This window comes from Chroicocephalus ridibundus, chromosome 9 (assembly GCF_963924245.1).
Source record: "Chroicocephalus ridibundus chromosome 9, bChrRid1.1, whole genome shotgun sequence".
Taxonomy (NCBI): domain Eukaryota; kingdom Metazoa; phylum Chordata; class Aves; order Charadriiformes; family Laridae; genus Chroicocephalus; species Chroicocephalus ridibundus.
Window position 1 is genome coordinate 29,943,697 of NC_086292.1, and position 19,524 is coordinate 29,963,220.

The following is a 19,524-nucleotide window of genomic DNA, read 5'->3' on the forward strand; positions in this document are numbered from 1 at the left end:
GAATTCCTAAAGGGTGCTAGGGTTGAAAAACTAGAGTTAATAAAGCATAAAATAAGAAAAAAAGCTGTAGGTAAGAGCTGTTGCTGGTAACTCGGGGACAAAGGCACATGGAAAAAGAACTGCAAGAAATATGAGCCCAAAGAGACCATCCCGACTTACTGAAATTTCCCTTTCTGAAAGCTGCCAACTTGGCATTTTACATTCCAGGACAGTGCTGCCAAAAGTCAAATGCATACAAAAAAAAAAAGAAAATCACCCTTCTCTTAGTGGAATAATAGTTGTAGCTACGAGAGTGAGTAATATAACATTTGCCATTTCTGGAGCAGGCGCACGCTTCACCCCAATAATACAGAGCTTCACAACCCAAAATAATAAGGCACTGTGCAGGTACTTTTTCCAAGAACATCTGTGCTTTGTAGCAGAATACTAATTTTGGAGGGTTGAGTGTTTTTCTTCACAGTTACACCAAGAAGTATCGGATATTACTGCCTGCATATAATAGCAATGCTTTTGATTTTATCCAGAGTTGCTGATTGTTCTCAATTTCCAGGTTGGATTGTTCATTTGAGCAGGAAAAGAAATGAGAGGAACAAACTTGGAAGTTTCAAAACTGTTGTCTTTCACTTTTAGATCAAAAGCTTTGGTGTAACTGATGAGAAGGGCAGTTTAAATTAAATGTCTTTCATCACCTGAGCCCACTCTCATTTAAGAAGTGAATGCAGAATGTAATTCTGTCGCGTTACAGAAGTCCTTAGTGTTCAAGGTGATTTAAATAGAAAAAGGTATTGCCAAACACAGATTAAGGTAGCAGAAACAGAGCTCAAATTTATTGAATTCTTAAATATGTCACAATACAGTAGTACATGTTGTGTGATACGTGATCTTGCAGCACAAAAGGTGGCCTCTCTTTGTGAGAAATACAGATGCCTCTTTCATTCGTGGTAAACAGTAGTAGGAGGCAACGCAGCCTATTCAGTCAGAATCCAGCTTTTCTTCTTCTCCAACTCAGTCGATACAGGCTTGAGCGCCAAACAAACATGCCGTATTATACTCCTCTGGACATCAGAGTGAGTAACCACCCTGATCGTAAAACTTCTGAAGTTGTTACCCAGAGGAAAAAAGCCTACTAAGTACTACCAGTGCTCTGACACTGCTGTGTGAAAAGAAGTTTTCCCAAATTAATATCAGGCTTTCACCATTCTTGCAAGAGCAATTTTCAGTTGTTCTTTTGGTGTAATGCCCTATATGAAATGTTTCCAGGTTCAGAACTTCTTTACGCTCCTTGACGGTAATCGTGGGGGACACAAAATTAGTTTCTTCTGATAGAACTATTTCAGGCTGTTATTTGTCATAGAAAAAGTTGCCATTCCATATTACATGCATTAGAGTATTTTTATAAAATGCTGTTTATACTGTGTGTGGATCTTAGCATGCTGCGGCACTGAGTGGCATAGTGGGAAGCTGATAGGACAGCAGCTGCTGGGTGGCTAACGCACTGGGACCACCTCCAGCCATCCACAGTGCCAAATAATAGTTCCTCAAATCCTTTACGAGCTAGAAATGGCCAAGAGCTGCGTGATCCTCTGCCTTTGCTTTCAGACAGCAGCAGGCTGTTAGGAACTTTACTGCAACTGTAATCTGCAATATCCCCAGAGGGCTGGAAGTTAAACACTCTAACTCAAGTTTTAAACAATTAAGAGATCTTGACCTGTGGGTACAAAGTACGTTAGGCCGTTTCTGGAGCTCCCATGTAGGAAGAGCTGTCAATCCAGACTTTCCTGCATTCCTCATGGGAACGTTGCATTAAACTCCCAAATTTAGCAGAATGTTTCTAAACCAAGCTCTGAATTGATACCCAGTGTTTATTTGGACAGTTAATTCATGGAAAACAATTTGATAGGCAGGGAAGAGATCTCAGTCAAGTACCTACCTGCAGGTCTACATCAGGCAAGATGTCACAACAATAATGATTATTAGAGAATAGCCTCCAATTGTATCATATATATATGTCAGCATTAAATATTAAATGAGGTGTATGGTTGATATAATGTAGATGATAAAATTTTAAGACATAAACTAAGATACCTTTTTTATTCCCATGGTAGACTTAGGAAAAAAAAAAGTCCAAAATCATGGAATTAGATACAATAAAGGAAAGTCTTGCTAATGTAGAAACATAAATTGGAGGATTTTAACATCATAAAAAGTTATTGAAGTGAGGGAATCTATTCTGAACATATGTTATAAACATCTCTTATTATAAGAGAGGGATTTTCTTTTCATTAATGGTCAAGGTCTTTGAAAAGATTTAACTTTTATATTGATCTTACTCCTCAAATGTTCATTTTTGGTGCTGGCTAATAAATGCTAGATTGATTCTTTTAAATGAAGTTTTGCTGTAGATATGATAGCCTGTTTTCCAAACACTGCGTAATACATATAAAAGATCATTTGTTGAAAACCTGAATAACTTGTAACCCCATGTGAACCTTGTTTTGATATTTTTTATACCCTCATCTTTTATACAGTGAGAATCAGTGAGGGTGACTCGAGACCTCCAACTGGAAGTCCCATTTTTCTTATGCTGTGTTGCACCCATTGCTAGCAATGGAGAGAAGACCTTCTTTTTCCCGGATGAGTGGAAAAAAAAAAAAAACAAAAACAACAAACCCCCAAAAAAGTGTATGAGAGCTGAAAATAGGGTATTGTGGTGAAACAATTATGTGGTGAAACACTGGCCCAGGTTGCCCAGAGAGGTGGTGGAGGCCCCATCCCTGGAGACATGCAAGGCCAGGCTGGATGAGGCTCTGAGCAACCTGATCTAGTTGAAGATGTCCCTGCTGACTGCAGGGGGCTTGGACTAGATGGCCTTTAGAGGTCCCTTCCAACCCAACACATTCTGTGATTCCATGATTATATGTAGTGAGAATGCATAAAATGCAGCACATCTGAATATCGAGCTCTGTCTCTGGTGAGTAAAAGTTGAAGTATCAAATGTCAGGTTCATCTTGAAAATTGTGGCCTTGATAATGCTAAACTCTTTTTTGCTTACCATTAAGGGAAACAGTAGCCAGAATTGACAGCAGAGATGTTCTTATTAATCTTAAATAAAGCAAAATATTAAATAGACCCTAAACAAAAAAACAGTGGTTTATATGGCCATATAAATCTGCCTTGCAGTTTGTGACCAATTCCAGATGTCCAGTAGCAAGGTTCAGGATGAGAGCCTTGTTTTCCAGTATTTATTATTGTAACTACGAGAGATACAAGGCCTGGTTTGGGCCATTGAATCCTGAATACGCATATGGAGCATGCTTGGCTTGTAAATGCAAGAGGGAAAACAATGAGCAGGCACGGAATGCAAGGAGCATTAATAAAAACATGGCCATGCTGCCCCCGCTCACCCTGCCCTAAAAGCAGGAGTGAAGACTAAGAAAAGAAGAAAATATATGGCAAATCCTTCATCAGCGTAGCAAGGATCTTATGTTCCTGTCTTTTCCTGTGCTGCCTAGTGTTCATCAAATCTGTATTCCCTTTTTCCCTGTAAGTCTCTGGAACTAAGATTTCTGCCCAACAGGTTTAGTTGTTACTCTGTGGAGGACTGTTGTTAATGCCTTATTTTGCTTTTGCCCATTACTATGAATGAAGAAATTAACACTAATCACAGAGTTAATGCAAACAGCAGGAGGAGACTGTCAGTGGCGGTGCAGTGTAAGGGTTAATCACTAAGGAAGAATGTTCTCCCTAAGAGCAGTACAGTGGACTAACAATAACACAGACACAAGGAGGAAAGTGAGTTATGCATAAAGAGAATATCGCAAATAATAGTCCCTAAATCGTGCAGCTTCGTAGGACAGCAACTTTTTCAAAATTTTGCTGTTTTCTTGATGTAAGAAATGTCTGCAAGCTCCCTCGTTAATCTAGGAAAATAGAATGTCATAGCAGTACAGTAGCTAAATTGTTACTGTTATGTGTTATCTCAAAACAGTAGTACAACACACATAAATCTGCGTCAACAGCTAATGAAGTTGTGGATTACACGCTGCAGTGTCAGAAAGCTGCAGATACACAGGGGATTGATCCAGGAAAATAGTGAATGTAATGGCACATGAGGAAGTCTGTTTTCAGTTTTATTATAGTAATTAAGATAATGTCTGTTTTGGCTGCTGGATGGTGAATGAGATGCAAGTCTGCCCAAACGCTGGTTGTGTTTCTCATTGCTTCCAACAGACAGCAGATCAGCAAGTCCTGTAAACTAACTGAAACTTGTTCTTGAAATGACTAAAATGCTTCAAATCATCACTTTTACACAGTACTGTGATTCCTAGCTTGATGGTGTGAATTATAACAAGGTCTGACAGGTGCTAAATAGTTCTTTACACTTCTTCCATTATTATTTTGCCTCTTTATTTTGACATCTCTCTCTAAATAAAATAATTTAGAAGCAGAAAGTACAGATCATAGTTTTAAAATCCTAATAATAAAAAAAACACCCAACAGATTGTATTCTCAGCCTTTTGAAAACTCATGTTTCCATTTGGCTCCATGTTCTTAATCAGGAGTATGTATTTCAAATATACAAACATTATAATGTATACCCTTAGAGAGGCTTGTCTGCTTGTTAGCTCAGTCAGTTTTTAAAACAGTATATTTTCAGATATAAACAGTTTGCTCATATTGAAGCTTGGAGAAATTGTAGTTTTATACTTCTTCTGCAGAGTATGCTGTTTCTCATCAAGCTGTATTGAATTCCTGTTTTTAAAAAATAGTGGTGTATTTTAAGCAATGAAGTATCACTGTTTAGTGTCTTTCTTTCTTGTGATGTATGCATCCACATTTTTAAATACTTAAACCTTTTTTGCAAGTAATAAACCCCGTACCAATTCCTGAAACTCCTTGATGGCAGAAGCTGAAAATCATAATGGCAGCCTATAATGAAAATTCCCTGCATTTCATGAAACTTTTCTTTTTAAGATCCTGCAGGTTGTTTGAGCATAATATAAATATTTGCCTGTTTTGCCGTGTTAAATATAGAGACTTGGTAAAGTTTGAAAGCCTGTGTGTTTTCCCAGCTTTATAAGCCAATGTAAAAAATGCAGTAAGTCTTGCTTCCCTTCAGTGATTAATTGAAGAAGTTTTCTCCATACTGACTATTTTACTCAGGCAGCTTCTTTAAATAGGAGAATTAAAAGGAGAGACACCCAATAGGAATCTCCTCTCTCAACTTTAGTTGTGTAAAACATAGGGTTCTTGCATGATGCTGTCATCTTGTGATTTTGGGGTTTTTACGGGTTTTTACTTCAGTCTGTGTCCTGACAGTTATCGCTGAATTTTCACCGGGCTTACCTTTGAGGTGAACTAAAAATCTGCTAAATGTATGAAATCCCCTGTTGTACAGACTTGACCAAAATCGCTCAAAGCAGCATGCACAAAGGTTCATGCTTTATTTTCCAACGTCTCATACACATTTTCTACTTTAAAGCCCACAACCAGTATGAATAATGTCTTTTACCTTTTTATTGTAAACATTTAGACTTCAAGTGATTATAACTGACAGTTAAAACCAACAGGAGCCAGTGGCCTGTACATACACACATTAACTATAATACAGGCAACATCAAAAATAAACGTTTCTAACAGTTCCTTCAATCCACCAAACCTAGCAGACAGATTTAATTATTATTTTTTTTAACAGCTTTGTCCTGTGATATAAGTTTAAATTCTTTTCTGTGAAAAAAATAATGCTTGCATTTTGAGTTATTTTACAATTGACTTTTTTATGTATATTTTGATTCATTCACTGCAGCACAAAATGGTAAAAGGATTTTATCCAGCAATGTAAGCTTTTTCATATGGAATTGTTTAAAAATAATGATGGAGTGAGAGCTGAAAGCAAGCTAACTTTAACCTTTGTGAAAATTGGTCAATCTTCTCATTGCATACAGTCACCAAAAATTCTGCGAGGTATCATATACAGTAATTAATTTGGGGTTATCGTTTGACCATGAGTGTTGGTTTTTTTTTTCTGTTTTGTGCTGTTGAAAAAGCTACGCTTGAAATTAAGAAATACTAGCTGGCAGAAGGAGCTGTGCTCTCACGCGATACTGTGGAAATAAATGTTCCAGTTACTTGATTGCAGTTAAGCGAAGGTGGCGCATACGGCCTACTGCAAACTGCGAAATAAATAGTTGTGCACCAGAAACTGTTTGAAAGTGAGGAATATTAAGGAGTCTGCAGGCACGCAAGGCGCAGTTGGAGAAGTGCGCGGCGGTGGTCCCAGAGCCTTTTGCAGCCATCCAGGTTCGTTCCTCGCCGCAGCCAGGTCCATGTGCCAACCGGGCCTGGAGCTGAGCAGTGGGAATCTGCGCCAGGCGCGGCCGGCCAGCCGGGGGATGGCTCAGCAAGTGTCTCTGCTGACTCCATTCAGACACACTCACTTAAAGACCACAGAGCTTCAAAAGGAGGATTTTTGGGCACAGATTCCAGGCGTAGGAGAAGGAAAGTAATGCCGTAAATTGTGCAGCGTAGAGCATAGCCCCACCTAAAACACACATAGAGCTCCGCTATTTTTTCAACTTTTTTTATTCTTTACGTAGTAATTGTTAGGGTCGTTACGAGTGTTACAAACCACCAGCTGAATGATTGTGGTTCTTCTTTTGCAGCAGGTAAGTGGCATCAAAGCGTAATTTTAACCATCTTTTTAATTTACTTCAGCTTGTCTTTTGAACGTTATTACATGTATTTTGAGAGAATCCCACACTGGTGGCCTTCTGAAGCGCTGTCGTGGCTGGTTTTGTAGCAGAGTTTCTCTGAGGGTTGTTAGGAGTTCAGCTGGCTATCACAGTATTAAACAAACACTGCATTTTTGGAACCTATACCATAAATTCACACATTTGTCTCCAGCTAACTCTCTACGAATGGCTGGCCGCTAACTGGCAGCGTTATAGTGGAGGTCCAGTGGTGACTGGTGGTCATGGAGTCACTTGTGTAACAACACAGGTACTGGAAAATAGGTACAGCTATGTTGCTTTTGTTTTTATTGTGTCTTACCTAAAGATCTGATCGCTTCTTTCAAAGATTTGTGAAGTAATTCTTCAGTCTCATCTATTTTTTGTACAGCATCGGTATTGCTGAAATACGACCGGGATGTTAATCCTTGAGGTAGCAGCAGAGGATGCTGTACTTGAAAGCTTTTTCAGTAGCATTGACCATTCACAGACTGTAAATAGAAATAACATGGAAAGAAAGAGTACCCATAAATGCTAATTTCAGATCAGATCATTCCTTACATGTTTGGTAAAAAGCAGAAGTGAGTCATCTGAGCAACTGCCTTCTAAACGTAAAGACGTGAGTGGACAGTGGTGGAAGCAGATGGGTGCTGTAGAGTAAGTGGTGTACAACGCAAATACTACCTTACCGTATTCACACAGGCTCAGGGCTGCAAGAAGACCCCTCAGAGGCTGTGCAGAGATCCTTCATAGCCTGAGTGCCAAAATAGCCTTCCTAAGCCCCCTACATCTCCCCTCCACCCCTACCTGCAGCTTGTCAGGCTCCTCGCAGTAGCTGTGCTCACTGTGTCCCCCCAGCTGCTAAGCGGTCCCTTCTCGGGGGCACAAGGGGACTGTGTGGGATCAGAAGGACCTGGTTATCAGCCTTGCCCTATAAAGCAAGCAGGTGTTGCTCAGGTTTTTACTGCCCACACGTGCTACCTTACAGAAGAATTGTACCCACAGGAAAATGCATAGATACTAGCTTTCAAGTTTGCTATTACAACTGCAAGGATGGTGTTTCGCGTAACTGTTGTTCCTTCTTCTCTTAAAATATTTAAGCTATATGGGAAGTTAGCCCAGTACCAGGGCCTTCTTTGGGACATGAATGCAGGTTCGTTATCCTGCACTGCCTGTTTCTGTCTCTTTGGTCCAAGGAAGCAACGGTGTGCTCTTACAAATAGAGATTCTCGTTGATAGACATTGGGTTTGGGTGAGGTGGTGCTTCGTACCTGCTTTTTTTTGCTTCACTAGAAAATGTGAAAATGGCAGAACAAGACGATGATGGCCAAAACCTCGTAGCTGTGAATTTGTGGGTTAGTTGCTCCATTGAAGTCAAGCATCTGTATCATATAAAGCAGGATTATCAGCATACCTAGGACCTGTGTTGGAAACTCCACTGGAGCAGAGCAGTGTGTGTACCAGAGTGGTGCAAGGTGCTTCTGGTGCAGATACTGAAAAGATCGCTTAGAGCAGTTCTAGTCAAGGAAAAGCTGCTTACTGGTTCTGGCCAACAGGAATATTCTGAGCCCTCAGAGTGTCCAGTCATTTCTGTATTCAACTGAGGTCTTTGAAGTTACAGATTTTTTTAGGAAATGGTTCTTCTTTCCACTGCTTTCCCATTTCCTTTGCTTTTAGTTGTTATAAAAGATACCCTCATCTATTTTGTCCTTTTATGACATTTTCTCTTATCACCTGTCATATTTTCCTTCAATTATTAAAAAAAAAAAATAGACTAAATCTTTGTAGTTTCTTCTGATATTGACACTTCTTTCTTTTTTGCTTTTTTCTTTTTTTTTTTATTAACATGGAAACACAGTAGATGGGGTAAAGACCAGATTTTGAGGTACCATGTTTTCAGTGTTACTGTTCACTGTATCTTAATATTTCAGTGTTTCCTTTGTTTACCAATATAGACTAAATGTATTTCAGTAATGAAGTTCAGGTGATTTACATGATGGGTTTGAATTAGAACTCGGAGTATATAAAACTTGTTAAATTATTTTGTGTGCTTTATTTTGTATTTGCCTCCCTTACATTATTTAACCTCCAGAGTAGTGACAATCTCAGTCTTCCTTAGTAGTGACTGTCCTGCGTCATCTTCTGGATTATTAATAATGTGAAAAAACATGAACAGTACAAATCATAGAGGGATTATGTTAAGTGCTTTTGGAAGTTTGGATGTGAGAATGGACAGAGCATCCTGAGTTATTTGCCTGTCTGTCCTGATATCCTAGATAGCCAGAAACCTTCTCCGTTATTCTACACGCATACCCAAAAGGTACCAAAGAAACCTAATTTGCATTTGCACAAGCTGTGTTTGTTTGTCTCGAGCACTTCATACTTATTTGTGCTTTGCCACTGTACAGTCTCCCATAATATCATCTGACTGAAATAAGAAGTAGTGTGTTTTGTTAACTGCTCAACCACTTCATTCTTAAATTCCTGCAGAACTATTTGATTAAGTTCATCTGGTCCTAGTAACTTATTTTGCTACTTAGGTAGGCGGTTTGTTCCAGTGTCTGCAGCCTGTCACTGAGGCAGTGAGCGGCTCCAGGGAGTTCTCCCACCTCTGCTGGCTGCTCTTGCAGGAAAGAAAGATGGGTGCAGGCTACTGACCTGAAACAGAGCTTGCATGGAGCCCCTGAAAGTGCCCCCAGGCTTCCGTCTGTAAAGCTGTCCAATTTCTGCGTGGTCTCGCTTTGCTGTCGTGAACCCATTTTGGGAGCAAAGACACCGGTATGTGGAGAAAGATATTTAAAGATACAGCTGCGCTGCATGAGGCGGTGCCCAGATTATTGAAAGCATTTTCTGGAAATGTTGTGGTTTCTTGACACATTAGGCATCAGGTTTTTTTCCTTGTTAGCAGTTTACTGCTTTTCTAACGTTTGGCTTATTAGAAGTGCTGCATCCCGGGCAAGTGTTCTCACCGAGCGCTGGTCTCCTCCTCAGACGGCTTAATGTTTCTTTTCCAGATCTTGGAACATATTTGAGAATACACGTCAGGACCCCACAGGGCTAACAGCAGTTCTGCAGGCTACGGATCTGGTTGGAGTCTTGCATATGCTGTACTGTGTTCTTTTCCACGGGACAATTTCCGACCCGAACACAGCAAGCCCTAAAGACAGCTACGCAGCGAACACAATCCAGGTTGCCATTCAGAGTTTACGTTTCTTCAATAGTTTTGCTGTTCTTGATCTGCCTGCCTTTCAGGTAACAGACGTTTTCAAACTTTTGCTTAGTGTGAAAATGTTAATTATTGCATATACTTTGGACAAAGTTCTGTCTTTAAGATCTTAATTATTGAAGGAACTTTCACAATTAAATGTTTAGGTTTTTTCATGCTTAGAATTGCTAATAACTTTTATTTCCACTGTATAGCTATGGCAAATGAATTTAAGCAAAAAGTGAAAATTTGGACTATGCAAAATGCTGAATCCCATCCATTACTACTTCTGTTCAAAACCCCTCACTTTTAGCATAGTACTTCTTATATTTAATAAGCCCCAAAAATATAAGGAAAAAAATCTTGGTCGAAAGCATGAAATAACAGTTTTTCTAATGTGAAAGGACTTGCTTATATTATAACCACAGTTCACATTTTTCAGCACTTTCAGTGGTCACTTGCATTAAGATTGTACAACTGAAACTGAAAATAACTTGATATCATTTTTTTTTATCCAAGTAAAATTTTATTGACAAAAAATTGGAAATTTAATTTTCCGTAGTTTTTATTTGTGAAAGAAACTCAGAGATCGTATTTTGAGTCTTGGGAAGGTAAGTCTTTTCTTACCTTCTTCTGTGAATAGATTCCTAGTGTAAATGAACCGTTTTGCCATACAAGAAGATACAAATACTAGTGTATTTCTCAGATAAATTGGCAAAGCAGTTGGGTTGTTAATATGAAACACCTGTCAAAAAGCATTGCTTTGCAAAACACATTTAGCAGCATCAATCTTATACAATTCATCAGAATAGGTTTCTGTTTCATTTAATATGTAATTTGTATATAAGTCGTACCACACGCTCCATCTGAAATGCATTAAATTCAGCAAGAGCTTTGCACGGGTAAAGAATTTAGTCTAAGGTATAAGTCTCCTTCAGTTCCTATTTCTTGACTTTGATTTTTATTACATTTAGTATTTCTGGTAACAGCAACAAGCAGTGCGTGCGTAGCAACATTCACCTGTATAGATGCAGCTGCAGGATCCAGTCCAGTCGGGGCTTTTTTACAGGGCACAGAAACAGTTTATTTATTGGAGTTTCACGTAAAACAACTCTTACACACACCATTAACTCCCATTTCTCTCTGTAAATCAAGATGTTTCAAAGTAGTTCACTTCTGTGGCTTGTTCAGTGCCTCTTGGTTTGAGAGTGGATATTCATTTGTTGCCGTAAATAATTATGGGTACCCACCGGAGAGTAAGACTTGGACTGGGACAGCTACAGCTTGTCGGGGAGCTCCAGCAAATGGCACTGGCTGAGGGGCAGCTCCCCAATATCTCAAGAAACCACTATTAATTTTTAAAATACAAACTTCTTACTCCGTATTTATCCCTCTACCAACTACCATTGTATCTGAGCATTTATAACAAACCATCGGCATTAATTCCCAAATCCCATGACCTGCGTTGGTTTGTTCTACATAGAATGGTGCAAGATAGTAATTATTGCATAAAGGGCGGTATAAAACTAACCGGTGTGCATTATTTCATTCAGCTCATCAATGCAGGAGGTAACCGCTCGGCTGTCTTACTGAATTGTGGGCATAATATCGGTTGTGATGGACAGACACACTTGCGTAGTCTTGGCAGCTCTCCCTTGCAGTGTATTAATGTGATTTGTTTCTGTAATGTTAAAAAAATCAACATACACCTGAGGCAGTTTGCTGTCCATCCTGACCTTGTGCTCTGGAGCAGGCTAGCAGGCAGCAGAGCCTAGTGTATGTCCTGTCTGATTATTATCTCAAAAGAATAGTTTTATCACGTAATAGTAGGACTATAGAATAGGGGGTTTTGATTAACAGAAGAGGCCTGGTATTCTAGAGTTTGTATTAGCACAGATGGCTCATGGGTATATATTTCATTTAATTTGACAGTCTAAACAATTGAAAGATGGTAGTGAGAAACAACGCAGGATCCTGAGCTGATATTAATTCTGGCTAAAAAGGAAGCATAGTTTCCTTGAAAAATTAGTTTAACTTTTATACACAAACTCAGGTGCCCTTTGACCTGTTGTTATCAGGAAAGGTTAAAGCCAGAGTGCGAGGTCACAGCATGTGTGGACAGCACTAATTAAATAAGGGTGGACCTAACGAAGAACGTGGCATTTACATGATGTAAAGCAGTAAATGGTGGCTGTATTGTGCATTAAATATTGAAAATAGGCTAACTTAGCAGAACACTTGAGGTTCAAGGGGGAAAGTATCTGCAGCTGAGTCTGTTGTGATTGTCAAGGATTCTACTTTTGCTGGGCAAGTCTGGAGTGTGCTAAAACTAAATTATACTACAGACTGGGATTTAGGTATATGTACTTAACACAAGCTACAAGGTATAAAATCAAGAAAACTCTCAAATGAAAGAGATTTTCTCACAGGCCTGCATTGCTGTTCGTTAGAGTTAGTAGACTGTCATGCTCATTCCTTGTGCTTTAGTTTTCCCCTTTGACCTTGTGTCGTTCTGTCTGTTTGACATGTTTATTAAATAGAGGCTGTAGACTGCGCAGATAAAATCTAATTCTGAATCTCCACGTTACAGCAATTTGCCTACTTTTTAAAAGCATCCCAAGAAGCTTTGCAGCTGAATGTTCTCTCCTTTTGGATGTTTTTAACTTTTTTTAATGTTTGAAAAGTCATTATTTGTTATTAATCTTTGTATTCCATTCAGAGCGCAAGTTATTAATGAGAAATGCATTTTGCTTTTTTGCAGAAATGAAGACGGTTTGGTTTCTTTTGCTTATTACTAAGAAATATTATTAGCATTAAGTTTTCCTGGAACATGCAATGTACGTCAAATGGAATTGTCAACCTAATGCTACGCTGAATGTCAACTAAGCAGAATCCAGTTTTTCCTGTGTCCCTTTAAAATTTGAATTTATTCCTATTTTTGTGGCTTTTAATGTTGTAGTCCAGTTGTAAACTATATTTACTGAAAGAGGAGAGTTGATTCCGTCCCCCTCCAGAGTCATTGCAACAAAGAATATAGTCTGTACTTTGCAAAACACAAAAATTCACACCATTTCTATAACATACTGTTAGACTGTAATTTCTGTTTCTTGGCCTTTTTTTCAGTCTATCGTGGGTGCTGAAGGACTGTCCCTTGCATTCCGGCATATTATCAGCTCTCTGCTGTGGTACTGTTCCCAGCATACCTGTGAAGGATTGCTACACGAAGTCATTATTTGTGTGGGCTATTTTACTGTAAACAACCCAGATAATCAGGTAAGGCAAATGGAAAATGGGATCAGAAGTTATCAGGTGCACATTTAGTCATGGATCCCTCAAGAAAACTAATCCCCTCGACATTGTTTTTGAAGCGCTTGGGGTTCCTCTGAGCACAGATACATGAGTTTGCAAAAGAGAAGCTGAAGTTGCATCTTAACACAGAAACATTAATTTTATGTGGCCATAAGCAAACTCCATGTTCTTATGCAGACATTGCTGACATTGCATTGATTTTAACTAGCCTTACTCGCTGCCAAGATATACTTAGCAACTGATATTTTTAATTCCGAGTTAACTTCATGTCAGCTTGATCAGATGGCTGTGGTACCCAAGTTAAACCCTTCTAAAACCAAGTAAGCTAGTCTGCCGTGAAGACTTGTCCTCAAATGCCAGTGTCGGCATTTCCCTGGTAGCCAGAGCACTCATTTAAGTTTAAGCTATTCTTTTCCTTGAATCTTTTTAGTAGTAAACCAAATACTCTGTCGAACAAACAGTGGAAATTCCCCTTTGGATTGTTGTCCACTTTTGTCAGTGGACTCTGTGACTGCTCATACTGGCTTACGAAATAACCCGGCCTACATCTTTGGCATGATTCAGTTGAATGCTGTATTTTGTGAAGTTACTCATTTTGTTCTCTCTCCATACTTGTAACACCCAGTTCCTATTTTTGTTCAGCTTTTGGGGTAGGAGTTTGGGATGAGGAGCTTGGTGCCCTCAGTTAAGCTGACGAGCAGAAGAATAAAGTGTTACATCTTGTCAGTAAAGGTTTAGAGAAAAGCTGTCTGATAACATTCTTACAGTTGTTGACGATAACTAGAACGTTAGAATATCTTAAAGCTGACAATGCTGTCAGAAGTATTATATAATGTAATTATATAGTAATGCTTCTGTGGCTTTGGCCACAGCCGGAGGGAGGATCCTGCAGGATCTGGAGCTGGAGCTGACTGTGGGCAACGCGTTTTAATATGGTCGTTTTGAAAATCCATGTGATACCGCTGCCATTTTCCGATTCCCACTGCTACGCAACAGGTCATGCTGGCATCCAGAAGTGCCAGCAAACAATGTTGTCTTTTCTCTGCAGTTTAAAAATGTCTTTTCTGGCACATGAGTATAAACAGATGTGATTCATTGCATGGAGGACTTGCAACTCTAAATGTGCCAGGAATAGCGCAGAAGAGGGATTTCCTACCAGCGATGTCAGTTCGAGGAGCCTGCAGTGCCCGGGGCTGCCCAGCGCTCGTGCCCTGGGGCCAAGGTCCCAGCCCCGCGAGCGGGCACCGTGCCACAGCAGCAGCTGGCCATGGGGGCTGCAGACCACCCCTGTCTGAGGACATCCTTCCCAGTGGGGGACTCTGCAGTGTCTCGGAGTCTTCGGCGTGTGCACTGGGGGTGAGGCCACGTGCCATCGCTCATCTGCCCCACACTGAGTTCATTTTTGAGATTAAAAGGCAGCTTCTGCAGCTCCAAGAGTCAGTTGAACACCCATGGTATGTGCATACTTTTCATACACTAAAAGCAGTCTTCCGTGGTGGTTTGCTTTGGTGGTACTATCTCGAGAGATGGCCTATGGCACACTTAACGTTTCATTTAATTTCAGAAGTGGCATTTTGTTGGTGGTTTTTTGTTGGTGTTTTTTTTTTGTTTAAAGAAAACATTTTGAAAAATTGAAGCGTTCCTCACTTGGGGACTTGCAACATGTGGGGAAGGTTTTCTTAGTAAAAAGAAGTATTCTTCCTTTTACTACTAGGCAAAGCAGTACGACTTGCTTACAGTTGTTATTTTCAGGTGCTGTTAGTGTTGTGACTTCCAGCAAAGATATGAGGCCTTTCATTAAAAGGGAAGTGCTTTCTCTTCATTCAGTTATGGTTTAATTTTCTATTATGTTAGGAGCTTCCAATTTTTTCTTCTGTTGTTGATCATCTGCAGAGTCCTACTAAAAATAAAAAATTGGTCTCACAGTGAAAGCTTTCAAATAGTAGGCTTGAACTCCTGGAAAGAACAGCATAATAAAAATAGATACACCAGACTTGAGCTATGAAAACAAATTTCCATAGAGCCTGATAGCTCTTTTTGTTTACTGTTTGGACAAACTTTAAAGGAGTAAATAACTGACATATTTCAAAGCAGATTCACATTATTCTTACAGTCAAATATACATTCGTTTTGAAATGTTTGTAGTTTAAGTCTTTTCCTCTCTAAACTTGTATTCCTTACTACAAACCTTTGTATGTTTTCATTCCTTTCAACTCTTAAAAAAAAAAAAACCAAAACACAAAAACAAAACAAATAGTTGTTTGGAGTTTTTGGTGTGCCTTTTGCAATTCCTTTGTCTATCCACATCAGCAGATAAATATCCAAAACGGCGTACTGGAATAAAGAAAAAAAGGCATTAATTATTAAAAAAATTTGCAGTTTCCCAGTTTGGAGAATAGATAGATTTCTAAAAAGGAAATTTTACAACCTGTCAACCTCAGCATTGACCTTGTGTAGTAGTACTGTGATTTAAGGAAGTGAATTATTACCACTATGCAGTCAAAATAATAAAAGGGCAATTTCCTAAATATTTCACATTCATAGAAGAAAATCTTCCAAGAGCATCATATGCCAATCATTTAATGTAATACGGGTTTCTCTGGTTTTATTACACTATCTGTAAAAGTCTTTATATTTAGTTGAGCGGCAAATTGAAGCGGAAAGTTCTTTCTCTCGTGTAGCTTCAGGAGTGATATTTCAGTGCGGTTTCCAGGAGCCCGAGGCAGAGGAGGGCCTCACGGTGGGTCCCACACACGCGGAGACAGTGGCTGGGGTCCCACTTAGCAATTTCACCACGCTTGGCTTTTGGTCCAGGTCCAAGTGATTCTGTCGAGGAGCGATGAGGACAATGGATTCCGAAGGAACACGAGTGTTTTCGTAGTGCTTGCTGTGTTTATTTTAAAAAGGCTATGATTTTGCTGACTCTGCCCACATATAGTATATTAGTAATATTCCTTTCCTTTTTTTGTATTTTATTTTAACATTCATAAAGGTTTTTCAGGGCAGCTGCTGCCACTGAAGAAATAAATCAGTTATGAAACTGAAAATTTCAAAAAGCAAAGAGTTTCTTTAATATTTTAAATGCTTTAACGTTGTTAGTCAAGCCTGAACTGCACTGTCTGTTTTGTATCGGCACGTGAACTTTTGTTTACTACAGAGTTCGACAGCCTGCGTTTCATGAGACGGGGTTCTGTAATCATGCCATAGCGGAGCTCAGCTTTATTAGACATCTGCTTTGCATGAAGTATGATCAAGGAAACTGATTCTCTTTTTTTTGGCCACCATTTAATCTATTAACATACAAGAACAGGTCCCATGGTACGAAGGATAGGCATGTAGCACTAAACAGTGTAATAAAAATAATGTCCAATCTTTGAATAAGCCAATCATACTATATCAAACTATGGGATTACAATTTCTAATTAAAACATTCATGTTAATTAGAAATATCCTCCTATTTCATTACATTTTTATTCCCTTTCATTGTTGATTTAATTATTATAATGAATATAATTAGCATGTGCTGTCGGCTCGATTCATTTGCATATTATATTGGATAATTGAATGTGGCCACATAATTAAATTAATGTGAACGACAGACGATTCGGCTTCTTTCACATTGCTGTATTGGGAATAAAAATCTTTCCATATTCATTGCAGTTAGTGAATATTTTTCATTTGAAAAGTCGTCACAAATCAGATACTCAGAATCTTGCCTGGCAGGCTCCAAAGGAAGTTGCATTGTTCATTTGTCTTGCTGAGCATTTATTTAAATAGAAACAACTTTTGTTCTTTCAGCCTTTGACACACACTGTGTTTAGAGTGCTCCAGAAGAATCACACCAACTTTTGGGATTTGTAGGATACAGAACTGTATACTTCTAAATTGTCGAACTAACACGTGTTATTACTGGATTGCAAAACAAAAATCTCTGAGAAAGAGCTAGGGAAAAGTGTATGCAGCTTTTAAAAACTTAATTATAAAATTAGGGTTTGTAGATAGAAGTAAAAACTTCTCTTAGAATAACCACTACAATTGGAAAAATTTGGATGCATAAACCATGCATCCGTGAAGAAGGGATTTCATCCCCAAAAGTTTGTCTTCCAGTTGCGTAACTCAAATTTATTTCTCTGTCACTCCAAACCTTTTATCCCCTGACACTTGTGTCCATAAGTACGGTATATTATTCTTACTGTAAACTTATAATTGAAATATTAATATCTAGTAGCCCATATGAAAACGGAAGCACACAGAGTTACATAGATTTAGTAGCATCACCCACTTATTAGAAATTTATCCTTGCTGTATACATACGGAAAATTTATCACAAAACATGTTTCAGGCACACTAGCTAGCTCCAGTTAAAGGAATAAGGAACAGTAAGATTACAGGATATTTTGGGAGAGGAATTTCTCCTGTCTTAAAAATACAGAATGTCACACAGCAGTATCACAGGTATAAATATAATGTTCAAAGCAGTTAAAACATTGTATGGTAGGCACAGTTCTGAAAGGATCGTGAAATTTCTGACTCGTTCCCAGCACAAGAAAGCACAGTAGCTTTCCCCCCAGAAGGGCTTTGTACTGAGATTGTCTTTTCCCTTTTTTGTTAAACGATTGGCTTATAGCTATATTTTCTTTCTTTTTAGCATTTTTTTTTCAAGTGGCAAGTCTTCTGTCATAAAATAGCAGTACGCTTAATCCCACCGTAAGTGTGTATCACATAGATGTATATGACGTCTATGCTAACTATGGCGACGAGTACTGCTAGCTTGTAGGGAACACTTACAAAGCGACTTTAGATTAAGAGTTACCTTCTGTAGGGAAATTATTTTGTGCTTTTGACAGTGTTAGTGCGTATTGAGTTTCAGTATGTGGCCAGTTTCCTCTGGTGTTAGTGTGAAGAAAGAAAAATACTTTTAAAATGGAAAAATTGTGAAAATCAGAAGTTGACAGGAAAACTTGGAAGAATGCTTATAAAAATATTATGTAGAGTTTCCATATGGGTTGTTTACTAGAGGCCATCATTAAACTTTTCTTATTTATGTTGCTTTTGGGGCTATGGAGTGACTGGAACAATTTTGATCTGGTAGGTGGAGGTTTTGAAAATACAACACAGGAGTAAAGATGCAGGAGTTGGTAGTTACCATATAGTTAATGTTCGTATTTTTAAGTAAATAGTATCTGAAATGACTTAATTCTGATTTTGTTAGTTTCTTTTCAGAGGAGGGATTTTTAGGAGTATGGATTTCATGAAGCTGTGGGTTTAGTTCTTAAACTAAGTTTTTAAACCTTTCAAAAAAAAAAAAAAAAAGCCAAAAACCAAACACAACCTTTTAAAGCTTTATAGGTTTGAACAAAAAATATGCCTGGTAAATTCTGTGGAATAGCGGATTTCGGTGAGGGAGTGATTCATGTGAAGTTGTAGTCTTGGCTAACCATTTAGGAGCACTTCAGCTTGTGAACAAAAAATGCCCTGGGGATTAAACTCACCAAGTTAAAATGGAGTAAATGAAAACAGATCCGTAATGTATGTTTTTCCTCTATCAGCCTTGCATGCTCAGACCACATAAATTCACTTAAGTGAACCAGTATCTTCGCAAGAGATAGGATTCCTACCTAGGCAGCCAGTGAAAAGTTGGGGTGCTTCTTAGGTAATTTGTCAGACACCTTTGTTGTTATTTGAGCTTACCGACCAACTTTTTCCTTTTTTAAGAATTATCTATTAGAAAGTAAATAAAATCCAACAGGAGCATGTGGGACTGCATATTTCACACATCAAATCTGAATTGTATTTCCAACATTCCAAAATACATCCCATAATCTTTTTTTCTTTTTTTTTAGAGGGTGTGGGGAAGGTAATTTAATATGAGCAAAGACTTAACATGAAATCAAGTGTATTTAGTTTCAGTTCATGGCTGGCTGATTCGTGTAGGACAGGAAGAGAGTGTATTGGAATTAATATGAGAAATTAATGCACAACAAGAAATCGATCTTATTGTCTTATTCTTAAACTGTAAACACAAAAGAATAAGCTCAGCTCCCAATGTTGTAAAAGCCAGTACTTTCAACAACCTTAAGATGCAGTCCGTAACTAAAGCTTAGTGGTGAGGAGAGAGAGCAATCGGCTAATGCCGCCTCTGGAGAGCGACGTTCTAATCTTATTCCTGGGTCAGGAATAAAGAGAGTTTGGTGGTCTCAGCTTAATCCCCAGTGGACCTTTATCCGCATTGAAAAAAAAGCACAGAATTTGGCGTAATCGTGCTTAATAAGCAGTTTCTTC

The 19,524-nt window shown here is 38.7% G+C and overlaps 1 protein-coding gene across 3 annotated transcripts in view; it reads left to right on the forward strand.

The window, feature by feature from the left end:
• SCAPER (S-phase cyclin A associated protein in the ER) overlaps positions 1 to 19,524 on the forward strand; it is a 163,747-nt gene that overhangs the window by 128,856 nt on the left and 15,367 nt on the right. For all 3 annotated transcript variants that reach the window (XM_063346275.1, XM_063346276.1, XM_063346277.1), the window contains 2 exons: positions 9,743 to 9,980; positions 13,057 to 13,206. In XM_063346275.1, the coding sequence (XP_063202345.1) occupies positions 9,743 to 9,980; positions 13,057 to 13,206 (388 nt within the window). The remainder of the gene's footprint in view (positions 1 to 9,742; positions 9,981 to 13,056; positions 13,207 to 19,524) is intronic.